At 43.5% G+C, this 24,359-nt stretch overlaps 2 protein-coding genes across 3 annotated transcripts; one reads left to right on the top strand and one right to left on the bottom strand.

The window, feature by feature from the left end:
* Positions 1-268: 268 nt before the first annotated feature.
* Positions 269-13,697, bottom strand: unc50 (unc-50 homolog (C. elegans)). Of its 2 annotated transcripts, none has more exons than XM_048533511.2 (6): positions 13,526-13,697; positions 9,953-10,234; positions 7,144-7,264; positions 3,991-4,130; positions 2,496-2,597; positions 269-1,226 (listed from the first exon to the last, which is right to left on the bottom strand). In XM_048533511.2, the coding sequence occupies exons 2-6, from the start codon at positions 10,230-10,232 to the stop codon at positions 1,090-1,092; spliced, it is 780 nt and encodes a 259-aa protein (XP_048389468.1). In that variant the 5' UTR covers positions 10,233-10,234; positions 13,526-13,697; the 3' UTR covers positions 269-1,089. The 2 variants fall into 2 exon arrangements, with proteins under 2 accessions (XP_048389468.1, XP_048389467.1); XM_048533510.2 differs by having other exon boundaries at positions 9,953-10,237.
* A 154-nt stretch (positions 13,698-13,851) lies between these two features.
* LOC125453330 (cytochrome c oxidase assembly factor 5) lies at positions 13,852-20,326 on the top strand. Its single transcript, XM_048532744.2, has 3 exons — positions 13,852-14,149; positions 15,036-15,119; positions 18,977-20,326. The coding sequence occupies exons 1-3, from the start codon at positions 14,048-14,050 to the stop codon at positions 19,016-19,018; spliced, it is 228 nt and encodes a 75-aa protein (XP_048388701.1). The 5' UTR covers positions 13,852-14,047; the 3' UTR covers positions 19,019-20,326.
* Positions 20,327-24,359: the final 4,033 nt, after the last annotated feature.

Raw genomic sequence — 24,359 nt, forward strand, 5'->3', positions numbered from 1 at the left:
GTGAGCCCTCTGTCTGACTTAAATGGTAATGCTGAAGGCTAAATTCTTTGACCAAACTGTGTCATCTGTCCAATGTATTGTTACATAGGAAGCACTGAGTTTTGTTTGATATGCATTTTTGAGCATTTTACTACATTCAAGCATCATTCATGTGTACGTTTTTGTTATAGCCCCATATTACCTGGTGATGTCAGTAATTTGATGCAAAGACAACTTATCATCCATAATAATTTATATAATTAATGTTCACAGAAGAAATCAGCATTAGTCTTTGTTCACATCAATACTTTATTTTTGTTAAAAATGTATGCCTTCTTTTGGCCTTCAAGCATGTTAATACACAATTAGTCAGGTAATACTACCTGAATAATTGTTTTCCAATCCCCTTACCCACCCCCAACCAAAACAAAAATCTCTTAACCAATTTTGCAGCTTGCATAGGAAGTGCGAGCAAGTGGGCTCACTTGTGGAGACTTTAAGAATTCATTCAGCTTTTGTTTAGCTTATCATATGCTTTAAATCAACTGGAAAGGGGGAGAAAATCAGTAACCAAGTGCAAGAAAACATAATTCTAAAATTAAAAGACAACTTATTTCCCCCTTCCATACTCCCCACAGTCCCCTCTGCTCATGAACAAGCGCTGCCCAGTCCCATCCAGATGGATTTCTCACTCTCCTATAAAAACATTCAGAGACGCAATAGCTCAAATAGGAAAAGACAAAAAGGAAATATTTATTAAAGATTCCTAATAAAAGATTGTGATCTGTAAAAAAATTTGCAGATCTATTGCTAATAAAGGAATGCACTTCATTGAAAGGTTTGATCAATATAAAATATACAATCTGATCTGGTTGTTGGATTCAACGATCAACCACTCATGAAATAGAAAATGTTGCGCCACAATTGAGTAAACATTTAAAAACAAAGCAATTCTCCTCTTGGAAATATCCATTAAACTTCTCTGGGTATTCAGATATCAGTATGTACTTATTTACAAATCATACAAATGTTAAAGCTGCATTACACAATGTCAACACAGCAAAAGCAACCATAATATTTAGCAAATGTTTTATTAGATAATTGAATCTTCTATTGCACTCTGTACTTGTAGAACCAACACAGTCCTTTCGTGAAGTTCCATCCCAGTCCCAGTGACAGCAAGAACAAAAGGATGAGGAGGCCAAATGGATACAGTAGGGCAACTGTGTTCTTCAGAAATGGCAATGCTAAATGAAGAAAAATGCTAAGTAAGTGCATGGCTTTATAAGAGAGAAAGGAATAAAATGTGCTGCTGGAGTTAAATGATGAAGGGTAGGAACCTTGTGCGCAGCACAAACATCAAATAATAGGCGGCGGAAGGGCTTATTTCTCAGCTGCAAAATAAACAGGTAACTACGTGAAATGAAAACTGTCCAAAGGAAAATAAACCGTGTGGACCATTGTATGTAATTCAACAACAAATCATTATACATTCAGCTAATAACTAGTAAACTGGGCTTGGTCCAATTCCTCTAATAACTGAAGTTTGCAAACTCAGCTCGGCACTGTCCAAATGGTTTGCTGCAGTGTGGAGAAAACATGTATACCACTAGGTGCAAGTGGACAGGATCATATGGACGAGGCAAGACATTGGCTATGGGTGATAACAATGTGTGGAGTGGGATGAACACAGCAGGCCAAGCAGCATCTTAGGTGCACAAAAGTAGACGTTTCGGGCCTAGACCCTTCATCAGAAAAGGGGGATGGGGAGAGGATTCTGAAATAAATAGGGAGGGGGGTGGGAGGCGGACTGAAGATGGATAGGGGAGAAGATAGGTGGAGAGGAAAGTACAGGTGGGGAGGTAGGGAGGGGATAGGTCAGTCCAGGGAGGACGGACAGGTCAAGGGGGCGGGATGAGGTTCGTAGGTAGAAAATGGAGGTGTGGCTTGAAGTGGGAGGAGGGGATAGGTGAGAGGAAGAACAGGTTAGGCAGGTGGGGACAAGCTGGGCTGGTTTTGGGATGCAGTGGGGGGAGGGGAGATTTTGAAGCTGGTGAAATCCACATTTATACCATTGGGCTGCAGGGTTCCCAAGTGGAATGAGAGTTGCTGTTCCTGCAACCTTCGGGTGGCATCATTATGGCACTGCCGGAGGCCCAGGATGGTCATGTCATCTAAGGAATGGGAGGGGGAGTTGAAATGGTTCGCGACTGGGAGGTGCAGTTGTTTATTGCGAACTGAGCTAGGGGTGACTTGTTTTTGAATAACAGTTCTGCTCGAACAAAAATCTAAACAAGCAGTATTGAGAGACCTCTCCTGGAAAGCGCAAGTGAATGTTGAGCAAACATATATTTGCTCAGGCTCCCGTGCAGTGTGGAACGTTGAATGTATGTCAGTGTCTTAGAAAAATATGCTTAAATAACGACTAAGCAAAGGAATTAAATATGCATAATTTCACTCCTTTCATTTTGGGTTCATAAAAATGTTCATAAAACATGATAAAACTTAATATTTACCACTGTATCCAAGAAAAGTAATATAGATGTAATATCCAATGCCAACTAGCCAGAAGATGTTACCAACAAAGTAAGCAAGAAACCCATCTCTGATGATAATATCTGCAAAGCAAACATCCAAGCTTAATTAATTACTTAAATATTATCACTACCTTCACAAAAAGTCATAATCTCTGCTGCATTTGCAGCACAAACATCACTATTACAATAATGGCATGAACAAACATTTGAGCAGTGGTATACAGCAAGAAACCCGTGAGTATAAGATACAGCGCACTTTGCATTATTTTGTTTAATTTGATAATGTAGCCAAAACCAGTTATTTTATCAATAGATTCTGGACCAGATTCTCTAAAAGTTAGCTCAGCTGACTGATTTGCACTGCACAGCAATGCTAACAGAGAGGGTTCAATTCTCACAATGGTTGAGCTAACCAGGAAAATCCCACCTTCTCGAACTTGTCACCAGTCATCTCTCTATTGAGAAAGCAGACCAATGCCCCGCTGGAACTATGGCGACTTTACCTTCTTACCCTAAAAGACAATGCTGCGCCGCTTCTTCAATTCTGGTATTAAACAATCTTTTCTTCAGCACTAACTTTTTTTTAGTGTGCCATGTAGTGATGATTTAACTGAGCGTCATGACTTTTGAAATAAAAGCTTAACTTTGAAAATGTAAGCTGAGACAGAGCAAGTTTGATAATCAAGATGATTTAGCGAAAATTGAAGCTAACGAATATGATGATTTTCCCTCCCATGACACAATTACTATCAATTACATCACTAAATTAAGAATATAATCAGTGAATGCTTCTCAGCTTAAGTTTAGACAAGACCAATAACGACCAATAGTAATAATTTATTGCTACACTACAAATATACAAGAAAGGAGTTTGGGAAAGTGTCTGATTTTAAAATTTTCTGTTCTTTTTCCACCATTTGACTCCATTCCCTCAGGATGACAGATTTCAAATAGCACTCTCTAGCACCATTTCCAAATGACTATTATAGAGCCCAAGTAGTGAGCATCAGCCAAACTTACTGATCTCAGGAACATCATAATTGACTCCAATACTGAACCAATGCAAGTGGTATGCTTCCAGTTGTAATTGCTGCGTAGTTACTAGTTGTAGGGCCTCAGTTGAATTTGTGTCATCATAACCAGTATTATTCAGCCCCCACTATAACACCTTTGCTGCTACTAAGGTTAAGATGAACTCCAAAACCTAAACAATACAGTTTCTCACAAGGCACATTTAAACAAGCCAACAGCAAAGCCTCATGAGCAGTTTCTAAAAAATAGTTGAGCGATTAAAGGTTGGGTGATACTAGAAAGTATATCTCCCCAGTAACATTGATTGTGCCAGACTTAACTTCAAGACCATAACAATTCAAAAATATTTTCAGTGCTTTAACTACCTAGAGACAGCATTTAGTTTGGTACAACAATGAAGAATTTTACAATGTTGTAAAAATCAAGTAAACAGTAGACTTACGATTAATAAAGAATAGTTGAATAAAATGCAAGATCACAAGGAGTGGATAGAAAGCATTCAGGTGAATGTCAAATGCATATCCCCATTCCACATCATAGCCTTTACTTTGAGGCTTCATCAAATATCTGTTGGTAATAAACCTGGAAACAAAATATCACAATGTACTCAAGACAGAACAGCTGATTGGACTTCTGTCAACATTTTAACATTAAGATGGTCCCAATACCATAAAGTCATACAGCATGGAAACACACCCTTCGATCCAACCATCCATGCTGAACATAATTCCAAACTAACTAGTTCCACCTCCCTGCTCCTGGCCCACAACCCTCCAAACCTTTCCTATCCATGCATCTTTTAAATGTTGTAATTGTACCTGCACCTTCCACTTCCTCAGGAAGCTCATTCCACACACGAACCACCTTCTGTGTGAAAAATCTGCCTCATGTTCTTTTTTTTTTAAAATATCTCTCCTTTAAAACACCTTAAAAACATGACCCCTAGTCTTGAAATCCCCCATCCTATGGGAGAGGCAACTACCATAACTCTACCCATACCTCTCATTATTTTATAAACTTCTATAAGGTCACCTCTCAGCCTCTTATGCTCCAGTGAAAAATAGTCCCAAGCCTATCCTGCCTTTCTTTATAACTCAAACCTTCCATACCCGGTAACATATCCTGGAAACTCTCTTCTGAACCATCTCGAGCTTGATAATATCCTTCATACAATAGGCCAACCAGAATTGGATACAGTGCTCCAGAAGAGGTCTCCCCAATGTTCTGTGCAACCTCAACATTACCTCCCAACTCGTACACTCATATTTACGGGGCAATGAAGGCAAGCATGCCTAGTGCCATTTTAAACCATCCTGTCTATATGTAATGCAAACTTCAAAGAATTATGTACTTGTACCCATAGGTCCTTCTGTTCTACAACACTATCCAAGTAACTACCATTGATGGAATAAGGCCTACCCTTGTTTGTTGTACCAAAAATGCAGTATCTCACAGTTACCCAGATTGAAATCTATCTGCCATTTTCCGCCCATTTAATCAAGATCCCTTTGTAATTTAGAAAACCTTCTTCACGGACTACTATGCCACCAATTTTGGTGTTGACCACAAACTTACTAACGATGCCTTCTATATTCTCATCCAAATCATTTATACAAATGACAAACAAAACAGAAGCCAGAACCAATCCCTGTGGAACAATGCTGCTCACAGGCCTCCAGTCTGAAAAGAAACCCTCCACCATGTGGTACACTGTATCTGCTGTTCCCATTGTGGCCTCCTCTACACTGGGGAAACCAAGCGGAGGCTTGGGGACCGCTCTGTGGAACACCTACACTCGGTTAGCAACAAACAACTGCACCTCCCAGTCACGAATCATTTCGACTCCCCCTCCCACTCCTTGGACGGCATGTCCATCCTGGGCCTCCTGCAGTGCCACAACATTGCCACCCAAAGGCTGCAGGAACAGCATCTCCTTTTCGGCTTGGGAACCCTGCAGCCCAAAATATCAATGTGGACTTCACAAGCTTTAAAATCTCCCCTCCCCCGACCCTGTCCCAAAACCAACCTAGCCTGTCCTCCCACCTCAAGCCCCACCCCCATCTCCTACCTACTAGCCTCATCCCACCTCCTTGACCTGTCCATCCTCCCTGGACTGACCTATCACCCACCTACACTCAACTTTACTGGCTCCAACGCCATCTGCTTGACCTGTCTGTCTCCTCTGCACCTATCTTCTTGTGTGTCCGTCTTCTATCCGCCTCCCCCTCTCTCCCTATTTATTTCAGAATCCCCTTCCTCTCCCCCATTTCTGAAGAAGGGTCTAAATCCGAAACATCGGCTTTCCTGCTCGGCCTGCTGTGTTCATCCAATTCTAAACCCTGTTATCTGAGGAACTGCCGATGCTGGAGAATCTACTATTTCTCCACCATTACTTTCTGTCTCCTGTTGTTAAACCAATTATGAATTCAATTGGTAAACTCACCCTGAATTCCATGTAAGCCAACTTTACTAATTAATCTACCATATGGAACCTTGTCAACAGCTTTACTAAAATCGAAATTAACAAGTCTATTGGTCTAACAACATTAATCTTTTTGGTAACATCTTCAAAAAACAAAATCAAGTTTGTGAGATATGATCTTGGAGGGTAAAAGATAATTAGTATGACTAAGAACAGTTTTATTTGAGGAGCCTTAAGAAGAAAGTGATATTGGAGAAAACGAGAGGAGATTGGTAATTTATTTTCAAGTTTCACGGCATGACAACTTAAGAATCAACACCGACAGTAGCACAAGGCAGAGGGAAAAGAGGAAGGACAAAGTCTGGAATAAATACAGAAGAGTTACAAACTGGGCGCCAGGACCAGAGGTTCCCAGTACACACAGCCGGCCATATTCCATTGCAGTGGTGTGTGCGAGAGTGTGTCTGAGAGGAGTGTTGGGGGAGAAGAGACAGACAGCAGGGACAGAAAAAGAGGAGACAATACCTGTTTAGTTTGTTTTGGCAGTGTAAAGTTGGAGGCAATTCAAGACAACGAGAAGAGAGAGGTGGAGAGGGTAGGGAAATTTAGAAGGTTGTTGATTTGGGGACTCGAGAATTACAGTAGAATCCCTGTTGTGTTACACCGTAGGCCAAACGGTCTTTTTCCAAACAGTAACAATCTGTGAATTTGATTATCATGTGATCATGAGCCAAAGACGAATAGATTGGTCTAACATATGCTCTGAAAACAATTATACAAGAAAAAACTGTGATGAGGTCCTGCTTTTTCTTTAACTTAACCTATTTTTATAATCAACCTGTTTGAAGATATTATTACACACCTTTGAAGCAGACGGAAGTTGAACCTAGGCCTCCTACTTGAGGGGTAGGGAGAGACCACCACTACTCCACAAGAGGGCCCAAAGTAGTATTTGACATGTAAGACAGTAGCTGCCATCCGTTTGTTAAGTTTCATTGCTCTCTTCTGAAAAGCATATGTTAATAATTTGTTGCATTAGCATCAAATCAGGCTATTGATTGCATGTTTATTCCTGGTAACAAGTTCTTAAATTAATATTGCTCCAAATCTCCTGCACCCTGATATGCCTAGTAACCAGGTCAAGTACTAAAATGAAATGTTTTAAAAACTCACCACATTAATGTTGCGATCAGTAATCCAACTCCCACACAATCAATGAAGACAACCCAAAGTAAAAGCTTCATTGTTTCAAAAAATCCCATTCCTAATACAAATCCAAAACCTATGGTTGAGACTAGAAAGAACAAATAAAAACAAACATTCTTATATTGTATTCTTACAAATTTCCACCACAATGCATTGATTTACATTTGTTTTTTAACCCAAGAACTAATTTGCAACTGACATCTTAAAATTGCCAATACTTTTGAACAGAGAATCATGAAAATTATAGCACAGATGGAGACCATTTTGCCCCTCAAATCATTAACACAGTAAAATGCAAATTTGCAACAATCTTTTGAACTTTTACGGCTCACATTATTAGAGCAATTTATTGGGGATCAGTTAGCTTGAATTGCTGGTTAGTTGGCTGGTTGTTTTGTGCTGCAGGGTAATGCTAACAGTGTGGGAATTGAACCCACACTATTCGAGGTTACCATGAAGGTTTCTTCTTCTCAACTTCGCCTCTCATCTCATCTCAGGCACGGTGATCCTCAGGTTAAACCTCCACCACTCTTCTGACAGATCAGCCCTAAGGTCTGCTAGGACTATGGCAAATTTACCTCTTTATTGCATTATAAACATCACAGTTACCCTCACTACACCACTGTGAAATTGTTAGGGAATTAAAAATTAGAATATTGTGGGAGATCAAGTACAGATGAAGTAAACATTCATCAAAATCTTTCACTTTAAAGTGAAATAGTGCTACCTTTTATCTCTAGATCATATTGGTTGGAGTTATTTAATTGAAGTGAAGTTATGAACAACATTCAATGTAATTGTCTACTGCTATGTTCTGTTACAGGATGATCAGAAATGTAGAAAGTTATTTCAAGCTAAACCAGAACAATCAGATATGAGGTGAAAATGCACACTGATTGAAAGCAAATTTTGCACTGAACAAAAATATCTTTTCAATCAAAGAACAAAGAACATCAAAATTATCTTCTAGATGGGATAATGTATGCAGAAACTTTGAAACTAAAGAATGACTGGAGATCTCACTGAAACGTACAAGATTCTATAAGGGATTGACAGGGTAGATATGGATAGGTTCCCCAGATGGAAATCTAAACCACAAGGGCACAGTCATCAGTTATCTGCAGATAAGGGCATGATCTGAGATGATGAAGAATTTCTTCACACAATTGATTGTGAGTCTTTGGGATTCTCTACCACAGACAGTTGTGGAAGCTCCACCATTGAATATATTCATAGAAGGAATAGGTAAACTTTGAATCTTTCAGGGATATGGAGAGTGGGTGGAAAGTGGAGCTAAAGATTGAGATGAGCCATTCTTCCTCCTGCTCCTGTTTCTTATGTTCTTATGAAATGTTTAACAAATGTTTAGATACAGCAACAGTTTGTTCCAGATTGGTAAAACACACACACACGGTAATCAGAATTTTCAATACATTTACAGCTGAATATTCTCAAATATTTCCAAAGAGGGTGATCATTTTTAATCAAAACATGCCTCTCATTCTCTAGGAGTGACCATTCAGTAATCAATTCATTTTCTTTGTTGTTGAATCATGGAACTTTCAGTCCTTTAGGCTGAACAGGCTATGGAAAATTTATATAATTCCATGACCAGCATAATAATAGCCTAATAACATCAGGGATCTGATTAAATTGAAGCGATTATTCAAGACATTAATTCCAAGACAGCAATGTAGAACACCCAGTCTTGAACATGTGCTGGACTACGATCACAATAGAACACAACATTCAATGTTGGGGCCATGTAAGTGGCGTAGTTCCAGTCTTCATGTGTTGGTATCAGTGGAGAAGCAGTGAGGTGTATGGATTTGAAAAACTCATAACAGCAGCAAGTTCTAAAGGAAACTGACAGAATAAAAGCTTTAAAAGGTTAAACAAAACAAATAGTAAAAATATACTGTTTGAGCAATTGAAAGTAAGGTGGCATAAATTTAGGACTATTTTTGTCTGTAGGGGAATTTAGAACAATTTTCTCACATCGAACCATTGCCGAAGAGGTTATTGAAGTTGAACCACTGAAAGGGCCTAAAAGGGATTTAAATACACATTTGGAAAATTATAGGAAAGAGAATAGAATAAAAGTTGGCATTGGAACCAGACTGGATGAATAGATCCAATTTACACTGAGGCTTCTAGAATTCTATACTAAGGGTATAGTAGTACAGTGGATGTGTTACTGTACCAGTAAGAGGTTTGGACCAATAGCTCAGAGACATAAGTTCAAATCTATCCTAGGCAGTGAAGAATTTAAATTTAAATTAAACTGGCTGAGGCCAATTTAAGATAATTGAATGACTTCTTATTGTGGCTTACTGACATACATTTATATCCAGAGGCTCATTCTCTGCAAACAAAAGAGATATGGTCAAGTTTTTTAAAGAAGCTTGGGGATACTACAGTTCCCACTGCTTGCTCAATGATATTGGCATGGCTAATCAGATTTTATTTGCAAACTAATCAACACCCTAGTCTCCTGTGGTAAAAATGGTCATGATTGTTTGAAACCCAGCATTCTTGCATTAATATCTTAATGAATGTGAGAGGAAAAGTTTCAACATGAGGCTTTGCCAGTAATATTCAAGGTTTGTACTACTGTTTACAAAATTCTCAAAATAAACCTAAGAATTGTTTATGTTACTGTCAATCTTAGAATGCCATCACTCATGAATAATCATGCAACAGACACTCTACTTCACATCACCATTCATGTCCAATAATAGGGCTTTTGCAATGGAAATTTTTTAAGGGCACTCACCACATAACCAGATACTAAGCAAAACTAGGAAAGCAGGGTCATCTCTGGCCCACTGGTCCTTTGTCTGTTTTCTGTAATGAAAATTTCTATATACCATCTGTGGGGATGTAAATAGGTACAACATCTGCCACATGGCAAATTCAAAATCCATCTGCTTAAAACGAAAGAGCCGCCTGAGGTATTTGTACCGCTTGGCTCCAGCTGTGTGTCGTGCAGCATCCCGGGAACTTAGTGCACCATTGCCTTGACTGATGGGATTATAGCTCGTCATTGGTAACATATCTGCTGCACAAAATAGCACAAAATCTCAATCAGAACATTTTTATATTACACTTCCACTCATCGCTTTGCTGCACTATTCTGTTTCCAAACACATTCGCCAATTGCTAATCAACATTTTGTGGCTTGGCAATGACATGCTTGCCTAAATTATTCGTATTTGGATGAAATCTGTCAAACTGATGAAGTGACTGTAATAACTTGACACTATGTTTGCTGACATTTGCCTTCATCACTTTTATCTTAAGCCAATGAACATCAGTCTGGATTGTGATATATAGAAATGTATTGACAATATGTAATTATGTTAAAGTACCTGTATTAATACAAGAAACATTAAATTCACAATATTTTAAAGAGCAATTTATTTTTCTACACAACCTCTCAGTACAAAGCTGCAATTGCACAATGTATTCACTAAACCAACTGAATAGGTTAGTGAGGTAAATCCCACAAATCTGCAGCCAGAAATTTTGTTCAGGAGTGTAGGTCAGAGAACATCACAAGACCTCTTTTAATTGCTGATGGTACTCTTTTTATTAATTCCTTTTAACATTTTGAAAGATAGCTATCAAAATCTCTCCAGCTCAAAATAGACCTTGAGCAAATGAAGCAAGCAACCCCTCGTGGCAAGTGATTGATAAAGGGTTTCAGGCATATACTTTCTGAAAGACAGTCACCCCTCAGGTCGACAACCTGAAACAGAGAGGATAATCCTCAGAACTCATTTCAAACCAGTAAAATTGCCTCCATATCCTCATTTGCCGGCATATAATCATAGCAAATCTTCAAAAGCATGTAACTACATGAAACCTTTGAGGCATGCTGACACAATAAGTGCAAGTGTTAGCACATAACCAAAGGAGTCCCCAAAATGAACTGACATTCTCCTGTTGAATAACACAAGTGTATTATTATTTACAATAATTAAACTTTTTTTATAAAATCTCAAAACTTTTGAAATTGATAGAATCTCTTTTGCTTTCTTTCTTAAAGCCATAATTTCACTTTAATTCCTTAGCAAACTAACCCTATTCCATGCATTTAGTAGACTATAACAATGGATCTCACAACCAAGTCAAACATGATCTGAGACACAGCTTCCAGCAGGTACTACTATTCAGCAACTTGGATAAACATCCTGTCGATTAGTTCTGTATTTAATCTTAATAACTAAAATAAATAAAAATAGATGCGGACATCATATAACCAGTCATGTTAATGCAGAAGGGTGGCATTCAACCAATTGTTTCTGCAACAGCTTTCCAAATAAGCAATTCATTTATCGATATTCTCCCACCTTCTCCCTGTAAACTAACACATCCACTGCAGGCGAATTTTCTACATATCAAACACAGATAGAAAGATAAATGATGAAATGCTAGAAATGGCTGAAGAAAAAGGAAGCAGACAAAGATACAATACTTTAGTCAAATCATTAGAGCAGACAGTAGGCAGAAACAGAGATAGTAGGAACGCATCATCCTCTGACACTTCCGCCATCTGCAATCGACCCCACCAAAGACAATCTTCCCTCCCCACCCTTATGTTTTCCGGAGGGACCACTCTCTCCAGGACTCCCTTGTCCGCTCCACACTCCCCTCCAGCCCCACCATACCCGGCACTTTCTCCTGCAACCGCAGGAAGTGCTACACCTGCCCCTACACCTCCCCCCTCACCCCCATCCCAAGCCCCAAGACGACTTTCCACATCAAGTAATGTTCACCTGCACATCTGCTAACGTGGTATACTGTATCTGCTGTTCCCCCGTTGTGGCCTCCTCTATATTAGTGAAAGCAGATGGAGGCTTGGGGACCACCCTGCAGAACACCTACAGTCAGTTCACACTAAGCAACTGCACCTCTCAGTCGCAAACCATTTCAACTCCCCCTCCCATTCCTTAGACAACATGTCCATCCTGGGCCTCCTGCAGTGCCATAACGATGCTACCTGAGGGCTGCAGGAACAGCAACTCATATTCCACTTAGGAATCCTGCATCCCAATGGTATCAATGTGGCCTTCACAAGCTTCAAAATCTCCCCTCCCACTACAGCATCCCAAAACGAGCCCAGGGACGGGTCCTTCTTACCAAGGGAGGCCCAGCGCTGTCTCAGGGACGGGTCCTTCTTACCAAGGGAGGCCCAGTGCTGTCTGAGGCACGGGTCCTTCCTACCAAGGGAGGCCCAGTGCCTTCTCAGGGACGGGTCCTTCTTACCAGGGGAGGCCCAGTGCTATCTGAGGGACGGATCCTTCTTACCAAGGGAGGCCCAGTGCTGTCTCAGGGACGGGTCCTTCTTCCCAAGGGAGGCCCAGTGCTGTCTCAGGGACGGATCCTTCTTCCCAAGGGAGGCCCAGTGCTGTCTCAGGGACGGATCCTTCTTCCCAAGGGAGGCCCAGTGCTGTCTCAGGGACGGATCCTTCTTCCCAAGGGAGGCCCAGTGCTGTCTCAGGGACGGAACCTTCTTACCAAGGGAGGCCCAGTGCTGTCTCAGGGACGGAACCTTCTTACCAAGGGAGGCCCAGTGCTATCTGAGGGACGGATCCTTCTTACCAAGGGAGGCCCGGTGCTGTCTCAGGGACGGGTCCTTCTTCCCAAGGGAGACCCAGTGCTGTCTCAGGGACGGGTCCTTCTTCCCAAGGGAGGCCCAGTGCTGTCTGAGGGACGGGTCCTTCTTACCAAGGGAGGCCCGGTGCTGTCTCAGGGATGGGTCCTTCTTACCAAGGGAGACCCGGTGCTGTCTCAGGGACGGATCCTTCTTACCAAGGGAGACCCAGTGCTGTCTGAGGGACGGGTCCTTCTTACCAAGGGAGGCCCAGTGCTGTCTGAGGGACGGGTCCTTCTTACCAAGGGAGGCCCAGTGCTGTCTGAGGGACGGGTCCTTCTTACCAAGGGAGGCCCAGTGCTGTCTCAGGGACGGGTCCTTCTTACCAAGGGAGGCCCGGTGCTGTCTGAGGGACGGGTCCTTCTTACCAAGGGAGGCCCAGTGCTGTCTGAGGGACGGGTCCTTCTTACCAAGGGAGGCCCAGTGCTGTCTCAGGGACGGGTCCTTCTTACCAAGGGAGGCCCGGTGCTGTCTGAGGGACGGGTCCTTCTTACCAAGGGAGACCCAGTGCTATCTGAGGGACGGATCCTTCTTACCAAGGGAGGCCCGGTGCTGTCTGAGGGACGGGTCCTTCTTACCAAGGGAGGCCCGGTGCTGTCTGAGGGACGGGTCCTTCTTACCAAGGGAGGCCCGGTGCTCTCCCTGACAACACAGTACAAAGCGGCGTTCACCCTCCCCCCGTGATCTTACCTCACGGTATCACTAACTCAGACGTAATGAGACCTGACAGTAGTGGCGTTAGGGTTGGCGGGCTGGAGGTGGAGGAAGAAGATGCTACACTTCCCCAAACCTTCAGCCGGATCAGAAAACAAACCCCGACCGTAGCAAACGGCGTCGACGTCACCCCTGCATGCGCCACTGTGGGAACGCCAAAGGACGGAGGGTGCCCTGGCGCGATGCTGTCTGGGAACTGTAGTCTTTTACGTGGGAGTAGGAGGAGGGCCGGATTGAAGAGAGAACTACAGATCCCAAGATCCCGCGCGGCATTTGCCCTCTGCCCCGTCATATCGACCTCATCCCAGCTGTCAGTGGGCGGCAAGTGGCCATCGAGGAAAGTTGTGTATTGGCGTTTGAATGTGTTGCGAAAGGGGATGCTCCGGTGACTGTATCCTAGGATAATCGGAGGGTTGGTCGCGACACTTCTGGAGTTTTGCGGTCTCGGTGGGCGAGCGAGGCCGGTTCGTCTTGTGTTGACTTCCCGGAGGCCCAGTGATGCCGAAATATTATGAGGAGAAGGAGGAGGACGGCAGAGCATGTGCCGGAGTGAGGGAGGATCTGAGGAGCTGCTTACTGCAACATGACTGTGTGCGGAAGGTGCTGAACGACACCCAAGCCTTCAACACTGTGTGCTTATTCATAGGGGAGATGTGTTTGCTTTTTGTCTGGCTCGCTCTGTCTGTCTGTCTGAGTCTCTCTCTCTGTCTCCCCCAGACACTGCGAGTTGCCAGGCAGCGAGCAGATTCGACCGCAGTTTTCAAAAGGACAAGGTTATGGGGCTGGAAAAAGCAAGGAGAGTGGGTTTAATGAGCTAGTTCTTTCAAAAATCCAGCATAGAAACCATGGCTCGCAGGGCACTATATCGTTCTAACGAGGGCAGTCTTTATTCATAGCAGGAGCTTCGTTGGTGTGTTTGCATAACACGTATGTGGCACTAAGTGTAAGGTTGTGGAGCTGAAGTTGAAAATGTGTTAGCATCTTCATTACTTAGTTTATAATGTCATAAGAATCAGCTGATTAAATTCTTCTAAATGCTGGTGAAAAGTGTGGTATTTTTGGTTTTGTAGTTGAAGCCATGGAATACAACAAAAAAGGAAACTGAATGGTTTGCTTTTGCAGGATGTGATGGTAACATTCAGTAGGTAGTATGCGGATCCTTTTTGTACGACGTTAGTCAATTCTAGACTTCACACATTTTAGGAAGAATTTTGAGATCTCGGAAAGGGTGCAAAGGAGACTGCCAAATGATACCTGGGACTGGAGTTTTGTTCGATAATCCCTTTCTGTGCCCTGTCCATTGTTTGATTCAGTGGGGCAAAGCAAGACCTCCTGAGTGCAAACCATTAGCAATTACACTAGTATACCTTTGGAAGCTATAACTGTCTAAATTACTCTCTGGATTAGTTCTCTTAATGTCTTATTTAGTAAACAGCCAAATCTAATCCAATACACCTAAATTTTAACTCATTTGTATTTCAAGTAGGAAGGAAAGACCCCAAAACAGTGTTTAAAAGAAGGACATTGCACAGCTTTACAACGTACTTTCTTTGAATGTAAAAGATCAATGGTATGTATCAAACTTAAATAGCCATGTTTTAGTGTCTTTTTTAAAATCCATAACAACACTATTGCATCTTTCTTTTGGAGGATTTCACAACATTCCAAAGCAGTAATTTACAAATAGTGATCAGAGATAATGGGAACTGTAGATGCTGGAGAGTCCGAGATAACAAAGTGTGGAGCTGGATGTACACAGCAGGCCAAGCAGCATCTTAGGAGCATAAAAGCTGACATTTTGGGCCTAGACCCTTCAACAGAAAAGGGGGATGGGGAGACGATTCAGAAATAAATAGGGAGAGAGGGGGAGGCAGCCCGAGGATGTATAGAGGAGAAGATAGGTGGAGAGGAGAGCATAGGTGGAGAGGTAGGGAGGGGATAGGTCAGTCTGGGGAGGACAGACAGGTCAAGGGGGTAGGATGAGGTTAGTAGGTAGGAAATGGAGGTGCATCTTGAGGTGGGAGCAGGGGACAGGTGAAAGGAAGAACAGGTTAGGGAGGTGGGGACGAGCTGGGCTGGTTTTGGGATGCAGTAGGGGGAGGGGAGATCTTGAAGCTTGTGAAATCCACATTGATACCATTGGGCTGCAGGGTTCCCAAGCGGCATATGAGATGCTGTTCCTTCAACCTTTGGGTGGCATCATTATGACACTGCAGGAGGCCCAGGATGGACATGTCTTCTAAGGAATGGGAGCGGGGAGTTAAAATGGTTCGCGACTGGGAGGTGCAGTTGTTTATTGCGAACCAAGTGTAGATGTTCTGCAAAGCGGTCTCTAAGCCTCTGCTTGGTTTCCTCAATGTAGAGGAAGCCACAACGGGTACAGCGGATGCAGCAAACCACATTGGCGGATGTGCAGGTGAGCATCTGCTTGATGTGGAAAGTCATCTTGGGGACTGGGATGGAGGTGAGTGAGGAGGTGTGGGGGCAAGTGTAGCACTTTGCGATTGCAGGGGAAAGTGCCAGGTATGGTGGGGTTGGAGGGGAGTGTGGAGTGGACAAGGGAGTCCTGGAGAGAGTGGTCACACCGTCACACCACCCATGCCTTCCAATTCCCCGGTCCCCAACACCTCATTTTCACCATAGACGTCTAGTCCCTATACACCTGCATTCCCCATGCAGATGGCCTCAAGGCCCTCCGCTTCTTCCTGTCCCGCAGACCCGACCAGTCCCCCTCCACCGACACCCTCAGCCTGGCTGAACTCGTCCTCACCCTCAACAACTTCTCTTTCGATTCCTCCCACTTCCGACAGACAAAGGGGGTGGCCATGGGTACCTGCGTGGGCCCAAGCTATGCCTGCCTTTTTGTAGGTTATGTGGAACAGTCCCTCTTCTGCACCTACACTGGCCCCAAACCCCACCTCCATTACATTGTATCGGCACCGCCTCGTGTTCCCAAGAAGAGCTTGAACAGTTCATCCACTTCACCAACACCTTCCACCCCAATCTCAAATTCACCTGGACCATTTCCAACACATCCCTCACCTTCCTGCACCTCTCTGTCTATTTCTAAGGCAACCACCTAGAAACTGATGTCCATTTCAAGCCCACCGACTCCCACAGCTACCTAGAACACACCTCCTCCCACCCACCTTCCTGCAAAAATTCTATCCCCTATTCCCAATTCCTTCGCCTCTGCCGCATCTGCTCCCAGGATGAGGCATTCCACTTCCACACACCCCAGATGTCCTCGTTCTTCAAGGACTGCAACTTCCCCCCGCAGTGGTCAAGAATGCCTTCAACCGAGTCTCCCGCGTTTCCCGCACCTCGTCCCTCATACTCCGCCCCTGCAATAACCGCCAAAAGAGAATCCCCCTAGTCCTCACATACCACCCCACCAACCTCCGCATACAATGCATCATCCTCCGACACTTCCTCCATCTACAATCCGACCCCACCACTGAAGACATTTTCCCATCCCCACCCTTGTCTGCCTTCCGGAGAGACCACTCTCTCCAGGACTCCCTTGCCCATTCCACACTCTCCTCCAACCCCATCACACCCGGCACTTACCCCTGCAACCACAGGAAGTGTTATATATGCCCCCACACCTCCTCACTCATCCCCATCCCAGGCCCCAAGATGATTTTCCACATCAAGCAGATGTTCACCTGCACACCTGCTAATATGGTATACTGCATCCGCTGTACCCGGTGTGGCTACATTGAGGAAACCAAGCAGAGGCTTGGGGATCGCTTTGCAGAACATTTACACTCGGTTCGCAATAAACAACTGCACCTCCCAGTCGCGAACCATTTCAACTCCCCCTCCCACTCCTTAGATGACATGTCCATCCTGGGCCTGCTGCAATGCCACAGTGATGCCACCCGAAGGTTGTAGGAACAGCATCTCATATTCCGCTTGGGAACCCTGCAGCCCAGTGGAATCAATGTGGACTTCACAAGCTTCAAAATCACCCCTCCCCCTATTGCATCCCAAAACCAGCCCAGTTCGTCCCCGCCTCCCTAACCCGTTCTTCCTCTTACCTACCCTCTCCTCCCACCTCAAGCCGCGCCTCCATTTCCTACCTACTAACCTCATCCCACCCCCTTGACCTGTCCCTCCTCCCTGGACTGACCTATACCCTCCCTACTTCCCCACCTATACTCTCCTCTCCACTTATCTTCTCCTCTATCCATCCTCGGATCGTCTCCCCCTCTCTCCTTATTTATTTCAGAATCCTCTCCCCATCCCAATTTTCTGATGAAGGGTCTAGGCCCGAAACGTCAGCTTTTGTGCTCCTAAGATGCTGCTTTGCCTACTGTGTTCATCCAGCTCCAGGCTTTGTTAACTTACAAATAGTGATTGATTTTGAGAATTTACTGATTGCCAATCTTCCAACTGTCTTGGATCTCATCTGGCATGTTTGTTTTTAATTTGGTGACTTGCCCACAAAATCACGTTGGCAATTCTGAAGTTGTAGCCTTAGTAAGACGTTGAGTAAAGAGTTTAAAATAATCTGTGTTTGCCATCTTTACCCATCTGAAACTAATTGTATTTTCAGGATTTAGCATGTGGCAAGTGGATTGTGGAAATGGTGAAAGTAAAGGTCTGTTACTCTTAGCTTCACTGCAGGCTAAATTGCCACTCTCCCCCAACTGCATTGATGTAGACAATCAAGTTGTGGTGAAGATTTCCCTTCTTCACTGTAGTGAAGTTATTAGAAACCTATAGCAGTTGTACCCAGGATTTTAACAGTTCATGAGTAGTAATTATTATTGGTTAATTGGCCTGAGCTTGAAAAATAATTGTCTTTGGATCATTATTAATTAGTAGATTTATTTTAACATTTCAGAATATTTTAGTCTGTCTCTCTACATGTTATATGTACTCCGATCTTTCTTTATTGCTTTAAAATGTTTTAAAAATGGTTTGTTTTAATGCTACTCATTTGGTGGTCACCTGTTTGCAATTTTTACTGTGATTGAATGCTTGTACAGCTTGATCATGTTACTGTAGCATGACAATTATAATCCCCATTACAGAATGCTACAATTTGCTGCATGGCAAGAGAGTTAAAATGCTTGCCTCAGAAATTGTTGCAACTCTCTTAACAATGTTTTCTTTCAGGTCAGTGATAAGCGCTCACTGCAAATTCCAGATTTCTGAATTGACAAGTTTTTAAAAGTGAGACAGGATTGGCAAGGAAATGATAACTGAAGTGTGACCCTTCGGACAGAGCAGATATGCTCAAAAAGTGTTGATCTTCAGACTACCTTCTCAATAAAGAATATAACAGGCTTATTCCATTGATACCTTTTTTCTATTATAGTGTAAAAAACTGGTTGTGAATTTGAAGGAAAACTCAGTATAATGTTTCATCATTATAACATTATATTTTATTAATTTACAATGAATTTTGTTTTTAAGCTAGATAACAGAACTCGGTTCAGAGGAAGAAAAGGATATTAACAATTCAAGTGGAATAGAAGATACTGCTAAATTTTGATGGCTTCGGATCAATGTTTTGAATATTGAATAAAATAGTTCTCTTGTTTGATTTAGAAAATCACTTCTCAATTTTTTTGTATGAGAAATTAGTAAAGGAATCATTTTTAAATTCAAGTTAATTTTGTTTATACAATACAACTGTTTGGATCACATGACTTCTGATACGGCTTTAAGATTATATTGACGCAAGTGAGGGAGAAAAATGATGCAAGTTTCTTTACCATGAATTTCAGCAGCTATTAATTTCCTATATTAAATATCAAGCTGCTTATATTACAGGGAGCGGTGTAATCACTGAAAAGCTTTAAAAAAATTGAATTTGACAGTTTGAGGTAGTTTCTTGTCTTGTGTGCAGAACAGAGTTAATGGAATAAAACAGAACTTCTGAAGAGTCACTGGACTCAACATTAACTCTGCTTTCCCTGTACAAAACTAATAGATTTTGCTGATATTCTAATGACACAGAAGAATTCTAGGTGGATTTGGGGAATGAATATTGCAAATACTATATACCATTTTGTAATAAAATACTGCTTGATTATAATTAGTTTTGAGAAGGGGCAATTAGGTCTTAATTATTTTACTTTTTGTATATGGATGTGAACTGCAGTGTAACATTTAATTGAAAGATAAGTACTGTTGAATGCTGTGATATATACTTTCTATGTACAGAAAGAAACTGCATATATTTCTTTCAGACATCTTGGTATGTGTCAAAGTTAAGTACGTTTAGAAATTGTCTCTTGTTATATGTGAAAATAAATCTGTTATGTGGCACACAGCAAGGCTGAACAAAAAGCATGTGAACTAATTGGTAGTTCACTTTTTAATTTGGTTGCCTTATTGACCAGGACACACTTTCATGATAATGATATGGGATTGTTTCTGAACATTTGAATAGACAATATCTTGATTGAACTTCTAGAAATGTATTCATAATTTAATAAATGGAGCTTAAACACACTTCTAACTTACCAATATCAAACTGATACCTTACATCCAGCAATTTCCTGTTGACATCACTAACTAGCCACAGGTAGATCTACAGCAATAATGTTATTCCAGACGCGGAGTGCCTGGAACATAATGCCAGAGGAGGCAGTTACAGTGTCACCATTCAAGAAGCACCCGGGCAAATAGAGAAATATGGATCCTGTAAGGAAAGACAGTTTTAGTATGAAAGGGCAAAATATGTCAGCCTAAGCTTGGAGGGCTGAAGGACCTGTTTTTGTGCTGTGTTGTTCTTTATAACCAAGTAGTCTAATTTTAATAAAAATCCCTTGTAAACAATAGGTCATGTACCTTCATGTTTATTTTTAAAATTTGCCAAATTTCAGTCTGATCCTTTTACAGCCTTTTCTGCTCACCTATATTTGGAATTGTGGCATGGATTTATATGCCCTTCAATCCATTTAATATGCTGTGACTTTGCGTGACCATTGATGTTTGAACATCCACATCAATGTGTCTCTCCCACATTAGTCCCATATCCCTCCACATAAATGGTACTTAGAAGTCTGTCAATTTCTGCTTTAAATAGACACAATGACTGAGCCTCCACAGCCTTTGGAGTTAGGGAATTTCAAAAATTCACAAGCTTTTGAGTTAAAAGTTCTCATCTCAGTCTTGAGTGACTAAATCCTTTCTCTGATATTATGTTCCCTGCCTATTCCTTTAGGTATTTGTCGGTTTTAATTAATTCGCTACTCATTCTTTGAAACTTTGGAGAACACAGGCTAAGCTTTGCTAAAATCTCTCCATAAAGCAGCCCTGCCATCCTGTGAACAAGTCTGGTGAATTTTCATGACATTCCCTCAATCGCTATAAAATCCTTAGTCAGGTAAGGGGACTAAAGCTGCTCACTACTCCAGATGCTATCTGTCTAGTATTTTATACAACTGAAGCAATACTTTATCGCTCCTGTACTATCACCCTGTTGTGATGAAGACTTAATACGCCAATAGCTACTTACATTGCTTGCTGCACTTGCTTGTTAGGCTTCTGTGATTTATTAATAAGACCATCCAGGTCACTGTACATTTACCCTGTTCTTTTGTCATGTAAGAATCTCTCTGTACATCAGTTGTTCCTGTCAGAGTGGATACCCTCACATTTTCCTGTTACATTCCTCTGCTATGTTCTTGCCCACTCACCATCAGTCCAAATTCTCTTAAAACTCGCATTCCCACCTAGCTTTGTGTCATCTGCAAACTTGGAAAATATTACATTTGGTTCTACCTCCAATTCATTGACGTATTCTGAACCAGACTCTGGATTCTTGTGGTACCTTGCTAGTCGCAGCCTGTCAATGTGAGATGACCTGTTTATTCCTGCTAATTTCTGCTTATTCTCACTGACCCTGCCAGAATAATACTTCATATCTCACATGCTCTAATTTTGCTAACCAACCTTCTGTGGGGCACTTTCTCAGAATCCTTCCAAAACTCAAACTATACTTCTCCTACCAACTTGTCTTCACCAAACACCATGAATTCTACTGGTGATATCCTCAAAGGTGCCAGTTTTGTGAAACATGATTCCCTTTTCACCCATCCACGCTGATTATACAAGTTAGATCAATCTGTAGGTAGCTCTCAGAATCTATAGAATTTTGGAAGATGATCACCAATACATTCATTTCTCTACAGCTCTCTATAGACAGACATTAGGCCACTTACTGAGGTAATGGGAACTGCAGATGCTGGAGAATCCAAGATAATAAAACGTGAGGCTGGATGAACACAGCAGCCAAGCAGCATCTCAGGACCACAAAAGCTGACGTTTCGGGCCTAGACCCTTCATCAGAGAGGGGGATGGGGTGAGGGTTCTGGAATAAATAGGGAGAGAGGAGATGCGGACCGAAGATGGAGAGAAAAGAAGATAGGAGGAGAGAGTATAGGTAGGGAGGGGATAGGTCAGTCCAGGGAAGACGGACAGGTCAAGGAGGTGGGATGAGGTTAGTAGGTAGATGGGGCTGTGGCTTGGGGTGGGAGGAAGGGATGGGTGAGAGGAAGAACAGGTTAGGGAGGCAGAGACAGGTTGGACTGGTTTTGGGATGCAGTGGGTGGAGGGGAAGAGCTGGGCTGGTTGTGCGGTGCAGTGGGGGGAGGGGACGAACTGGGCTGGTTTAGGGATGCGGTGGGGGAAGGGGAGATTTTGAAACTGGTGAAGTCCACATTGATACCATTAGGCTGCAGGGTTCCCAAGCGGAATATGAGTTGCTGTTCCTGCAACCTTCGGGTGGCATCATTGTGGCACTGCAGGAGGCCCATGATGGACATGTCATCTAAAGAATGGGAGGGGGAGTGGAAATGGTTTGCGACTGGGAGGTGCAGTTGTTTGTTGCGAACTGAGCAGAGGTGTTCTGCAAAGCGGTCCCCAAGCCTCCACTTGCTTTCCCCAATGTAGAGGAAGCCACACCGGGTGCAGTGGATGCAGTATACCACATTGGCAGATGTGCAGGTGAACCTCCGCTTAATGTGGAATGTCATCTTGGGGCCTGGGATAGGGGTGAGGGAGGAGGTGTAGGGGCAAGTGTAGCATTTCCTGCGGTTGCAGGGGAAGGTGCCAGGTGTGGTGGGGTTGGAGGGCAGTGTGGAGCGAACAAGGGAGTGACGGAGAGAGTGGTCTCTCCGGAAAGCAGACAGGGGTGGGGATGGAAAAATGTCTTGGGTGGTGGGGTCGGATTGTAGATGGCGGAAGTGTCTTAGGATGATACGTTGTAACCGGAGGTTGGTGGGGTGGTGTGTGAGAACGAGGGGGATCCTCTTTGGGCGGTTGTGGCGGGGGCGGGGTGTGAGGGATGTGTTGCGGGAAATACGGGAGACGCGGTCAAGGGCGTTCTCGATCACTGTGGGGGGAATGTTGCTGTCCTTGAAGAACTTGGACATCTGGGATGTGTGGGAGTGGAATGTCTTATCGTGGGAGCAGATGCGGCGGAGGCGGAGGAATTGGGAATAGGGGATGGAATTTTTGCAGGAGGGTGGGTGGGAGGAGGTGTATTCTAGGTAGCTGTGGGAGTCGGTGGGCTTGAAATGGACATCAGTTACAAGCTGGTTGCCTGAGATGGAGACTGAGAGGTCCAGGAAGGTGAGGGATGTGCTGGAGATGGCCCAGGTGAACTGAAGGTTGGGGTGGAAGGTGTTGGTGAAGTGGATGAACTGTTCGAGCTCCTCTGGGGAGCTAGAGGCGGCGCCGATACAGTCATCAATGTACCAGAGGGAGAGGTGGGGTTTGAGGCCTGTGTAGGTGCGGAAGAGGGACTGTTCCATGTAACCTACAAAGAGGCAGGCATAGCTGGGGCCCATGCGGGTGCCCATGGCAACCCCCTTTGTAGGAAGTGGGAGGAGTCAAAAGAGAAGTTGTTGAGGGTGAGGACGAGTTTGGCTAGGCGGATGAGGGTGTCGGTGGAGGGGGACTGGTCGGGCCTGCAGGACAGGAAGAAGCGGAGGGCCTTGAGGCCATCTGCATGTGGAATACAGGTGTATAGGGACTGGACGTCCATGGTGAAGATGAGGTGTTGGGGGCCAGGGAATTGGAAGTCCTGGAGGAGGTGGAGGGCGTGGGTGGTGTCACGGACGTAGGCAGGGAGTTCCTGGACCAAAGCGGAGAAAATGGAGTCCAGATAGGTGGAGATGAGTTCGGTGGGGCAGGAGCAGTCTGAGACGATGGGTTGACCAGGGCAGGCAGGTTTGTGGATTTTGGGAAGGAGATAGAAACGGGCCGTGCGGGGTTGGGGAACAATGAGGTTGGAGGCTGTGGGTGGGAGGTCCCCTGAGGTGATGAGATCATGGATGGTATTGGAGATGATGGTTTGGTGCTCGGGGGTGGGGTCATGATCGAGGGGGCGGTAGGAGGTGGTGTCGGAGAGTTGGCATCTGGCCTCGGCGATGTAGAGGTCAGTGCGCCATACTACAACTGCGCCACCCTTGTCTGCGGGTTTGATGGTGAGGCCACTTACTGACTTCAGTTCAATTAATTTCATTAATTCAACGGTCTCACATACTAATTTCTTTCAATTTTGTGTTTTCCCTGGTTCCTTCTAAATCTCTGATTCTGGGAGATATCCTGTATCTTCCTTGGGGAGTACACACAAAGAAATGATTTAGTTTTTCTATCATTCCTCTATTCTTTATGAATTCTTCCAACCTCACATGTTTGTCTTCGCTAGGTGTTCCACACCTACGTTCTGTTTGCACTAAACAACTGCACCTCCCAGTCGCGAACCATTTCAATACACCCTCCCATTCCTCAGATGACATGTCTTTCCTGGGCCTCCTGCAGTGCCACAACAATGCCACCT

The sequence above is a fragment of the Stegostoma tigrinum genome, chromosome 6, assembly GCF_030684315.1.
Source record: "Stegostoma tigrinum isolate sSteTig4 chromosome 6, sSteTig4.hap1, whole genome shotgun sequence".
In the NCBI taxonomy this organism is placed as follows: Eukaryota; Metazoa; Chordata; class Chondrichthyes; order Orectolobiformes; family Stegostomatidae; genus Stegostoma; species Stegostoma tigrinum.